The following is a 4215-nucleotide window of genomic DNA, read 5'->3' on the forward strand; positions in this document are numbered from 1 at the left end:
CCTTCCTGTGATCCTGGTTGTATCAGAACTCCTCAGAGTCAGGCTGCCTCTGTGATCCTGTGATTCTGAGATCCTGTGATCCTGGGCTTGTTAGAGCACCTGGAAGTGCAGCAGCTTCCTCTGGGTGTTGTAGGACTGGCTGTGGAGCCTGGGTTCAAGGTCTGCTCAGGACACCAGCCCAGAGAGACCAGAAGGAACCCAAGCCTCTCTTTTGGTGGAGTTTCTGTGTGCCTGCTCCTGCTGGTCCCAGTTACTCCCGGTGTTGGGACAGATGTTGGGTCCTCCTCACCTCTGATCCTGAGAGTGTCAGAGCACCTGGGAGTGGAGCTTCCTCTGGGTGTTGTGCGACTGGCTGCAGAGCTTGCGCCCAAGTCGTGACATTCTTTTCTTTCTCTGCCAGCACCATTATGTTTGTGGTCCACTTACATACATGCAATGAAAAGAAAAATAAACATAATAAATGTAATGTTTATCTTTTACATATGAAGTGTAAGTATTGATTATTCACAAAGAACACAAAAGAACAAGAAGGAGGATAGGAGAGATAGGAAAGAAGGAGGGGGGAGGAGAGAAGGTAGATTCTTCTCTGTGTCTTTTTTTTTTTCTGCAAAATTTGTCTTGGTTTACATCTTTTAGCTAATGGGTATGCATGTTTTGCTTTCAGGTATGTCTGTGGACTATCAATGTCTGCAGAAGTCAGAGGATTTTGAGGGCCAGCCCTGGGTCCTCTGGAAGAGCAGTAAATGCTCTTAACCAGTGACCTGTCAGGAGTTATAATGGCATAGGCTAATAACTAGCAGGTGGTCTTCCTGAGATGACCTGCTTCTGATTACTGTATAACCTGTGACAAGTTAATCCTTATTAAGCAAGGCTGTAAGAGATTCATTTTAGGAAAGATTCCTGCTATTAATATGCTTTTCCTGTTATTATTAAACATATATAACAATCACTAAGTAATAGCACACCCCTTTGGAGCAGATCTCTGCAGATCTATGAAGATATAGTGTCTTGTAATGATGGCATATAGACAAATAGATGACTTCTTAAGTCTTAATGATGATAATACTATAAGAATTCCTAAAGTTATATCAGTGATTTTTAAGCTCTTTTATAGTGGGACTGCTATTAGGTCCTTTTCTGAAAGTCAAAACTGCAATTAGAACTCTGCCAGTCTCCCACGTGTCACCAGTTAATTGTCCTTAAATAGTAACCAGATTTCCTCCTGCTCAAAGTACATTCCAAGAGGTTGTACAGCAATTACCCAAAGGTCATAAAAAGCCAACTAGTGATTTATTATAGGTGCTAGGACAGAAGATAAAATATTGACTGGGTTTATCTATACAAAACTTCACTAATAACTCAGTTATGGTTTAATCCTTCAGTGAACCTGTGGAGCAGTGACAGGTTATGGATGTTTAGCCAGATAAGTACTCCTAATGGATATGCATGTAAACATTCTCTGTTGTAAATTTCTGTTTCAATTTATGATTTGATTTTTTGTGTGAACTTATGGTAAATTTTTTAACATGTGATTATGTATTCTGAAAAATAGTTTAAGTGCTGAGAACAAAGAGAAGAGTCAGAAATGAGCTGAGGACAAGTTTTTAGACAGAACTGAACTCAAGAAGAACCTAGAAATATAGGCACAGCATTGGAAGAAAAGGCATTAAGAGTTAGAGCATTATTGTGACTTCAGAGCAGAAGAGAGCAAGATTAGAAGGAGAATGCAGAGTGGAATAACTTAGAAATTATAGGTAACACACACACACACGCAAAATAAGAGAGCAATGTGTAAAATGCAGGGGGAAAGAGGAAAAAAAGAAGCTGCAGAGAGCAGGAGGAGCAGGCAGGCTTCTCCTTACCATGGGACAGAACAGATCCTTTCTTAATAACAAGGCAGGCTTAGTCTTATTAAAAGGAACAAAGCTTTTTTCTTACAAACTTAGGTTTAATTAATTTAGCATTAAAAGGGTAGAAGCTTTTTTTTTCACTATGCAATAAAGATGGGAGCTCATTTTTCATCCAGAACGAGTGAGTTCTGCACCAGCTTGGTCTTTGCTCCATATGCATATTTAAGTATGGATGTGTGTGTGAGTATGTAATTGTGAGAATGTATGTATGTGTGTGTAAGTATGTAATTGTGAGAATTCATGGAAGCTAGGCCCAACTGGTTCAAGTGGAAATGTGTAAATGCACATGTGAGAATCTGTATATGAATTTATGTGAGTGTATGCATAATTGCTTATGTAAAAGCCTTTCCTTTTGTGAGTGTTATTCTCTTCTTCTGGTTCAATAGAAGTTTATTGCTCCAAACTTCCCCCTAGCCTGACTAGCAAGAGGCATCAGGACAAAAGGGAAAAGGCTCTACCAATTAATCCTTAATCTCCTGCTGTTTTAGGATAAGGTGCTAAGTGCCAGAGACTGTTTCTGGCCTCAGAGGAGCACAGAAGGCAGGTCAGCTACAGTAGAATAGTAATGTAGACTTAGATAAGCAAACTTTTTATTATTATACAGCAACCCTAAATATCTCATAAGACAAACTCTTAACCCCCTATCTCCTAAGACCAAATCTTACCCTCTGCCATCACTCTTTCCCCCTCTGCTGCCTCAAGAAGAACCAACAAGAAAGAAGATCCCCTGCTGGGGCTGGCCCCTGGCACTGACCCATTTCTCCAGCCTTTCTGCTGAGAAATTTATACAATGATTGTAAAGTAAACATTAAAAGATAGCTTTGCGTATGACATATACTTAATGAACTTTCTATAAAATACTGTAATTTAGTTGTAACTGAAGTTTGGAAGATGTTCTGAGGCTATGATTGTTATTTTAAATATCCAGATGAAACATTTGTTAATTATGATCACACTTAATGAACATTAACTGTTTCCTTCTATATTGTATCTTCTCTATTTTATCTTCAGATCCCCAGAATTCGTTTAAATCTACAGATGTAGAAAAGTCTGTGGTAGTACCTGGCCATAGTAGCTTTCTGATCATGGAAATTAAGGATGAATGGACTGCTTCTGCCTTTGCTACTATGCCTCAAATAATAAAATCAACATTGACATTTTCAGCAGGCTCTTGGTTCTTATACAACTTTGGCACAGTTGGGGGACGGAATTGGACCATAAGTGCAAAACCATGTAATTTTTTGATTCAAGAAGATAGTCTTGATTTTATGTCCCTTAATCTTGTAAAGTATATTGATGTGGGAAACAAAGTAGATTTTCAATTTAAGATTATTCCAACAGGTAAGCTTGCTTTTATTGAAAAGAAAAACTTGTTTCTTTTTTTAAGTATAAAACACACTCTTTGATATGGATTGTGGATTCCCTGATTGCTAGGATTCTACTACGAACAGAGGTTGTTCTAATTATGTTTATATTCTAAGCTCTATTCTGAATACTTTTAGACATTTTTAATGTTCATAGTTACCCTAAGATCTAGACAATAATTTTTTTTATATTTTGAAGTAAGTCAGGCAAATAGTGGCACAGGCCATCACTGTGAGTTCCAGGCTAGCCTGGTTTACATAGTGAGTTCCAGGACAGCCAGGTTTGTTAACACAGAAAAACCCTGTTTCAAAAAACCAAAGGGAGAAATGCAGAAATGAAAGCAAATTCATAGTCAACACTTTAGTCATATTTCAGCATAGATTTTATTGTTGTCCTTCTAAAAGAAAGCCTTAATTTCTTTGCTACAGCATTATTTACCTTAGATATTCTTAAAGAATATGTTTATTTTTATTTGTGTCTATGAGTGTTTTGCCTGAATGTATCTGCACCATGTTTCTCCAATGGTGTCCATAAGGGGGCTTCAGATCCTCTGGAACTCAATGATACATGTTGTAAGCTACCATGTGAGTGTTGGTAATTATACCAAGTTCCTCTACAAAAATGTCAAGTTCCCTTAACCACTGAGCAATCAATCTTTCCAGCCCCTATTTCAGGTACTTAATTTAAGCCAAAAGATTTTACACAAAATATTATAGTATATCTTGTATTTTCACATAATTATTTTAAAACCTGTGAAGCTATGCTGGCAATATGGCTCAGCAAGTTAGGACACTTTCCACCAAGACTACCACCTGAGAACCATGATCCTCATGGTGGAGGAAGAGAATTAAGATCCAAGTCCCACAAGTGACTCCTCTGACCTTCCCAAAAGGCACCGTCTCATGCAGACACAATCTCTCTCTCTCTCTCTCTCTCTCTC

General features: G+C 38.2%; 1 protein-coding gene across 4 annotated transcripts in view; it reads left to right on the plus strand.

Moving 5' to 3' along the window:
• Catsperb (cation channel sperm associated auxiliary subunit beta) overlaps positions 1-4215 on the plus strand; it is a 123546-nt gene that overhangs the window by 92881 nt on the left and 26450 nt on the right. For all 4 annotated transcript variants that reach the window (XR_004114351.1, XM_031356479.1, XM_031356478.1 and 1 more), the window contains one exon: positions 2922-3251. Coding sequence is in view for 3 of the 4 variants with exons in the window: in XM_031356479.1 (XP_031212339.1) it covers positions 2922-3251 (330 nt within the window). In the remaining variant the exon portion in view is untranslated. The remainder of the gene's footprint in view (positions 1-2921; positions 3252-4215) is intronic.

This window comes from Mastomys coucha, unplaced genomic scaffold (genome assembly GCF_008632895.1).
Source record: "Mastomys coucha isolate ucsf_1 unplaced genomic scaffold, UCSF_Mcou_1 pScaffold6, whole genome shotgun sequence".
NCBI classification, from domain to species: Eukaryota; Metazoa; Chordata; class Mammalia; order Rodentia; family Muridae; genus Mastomys; species Mastomys coucha.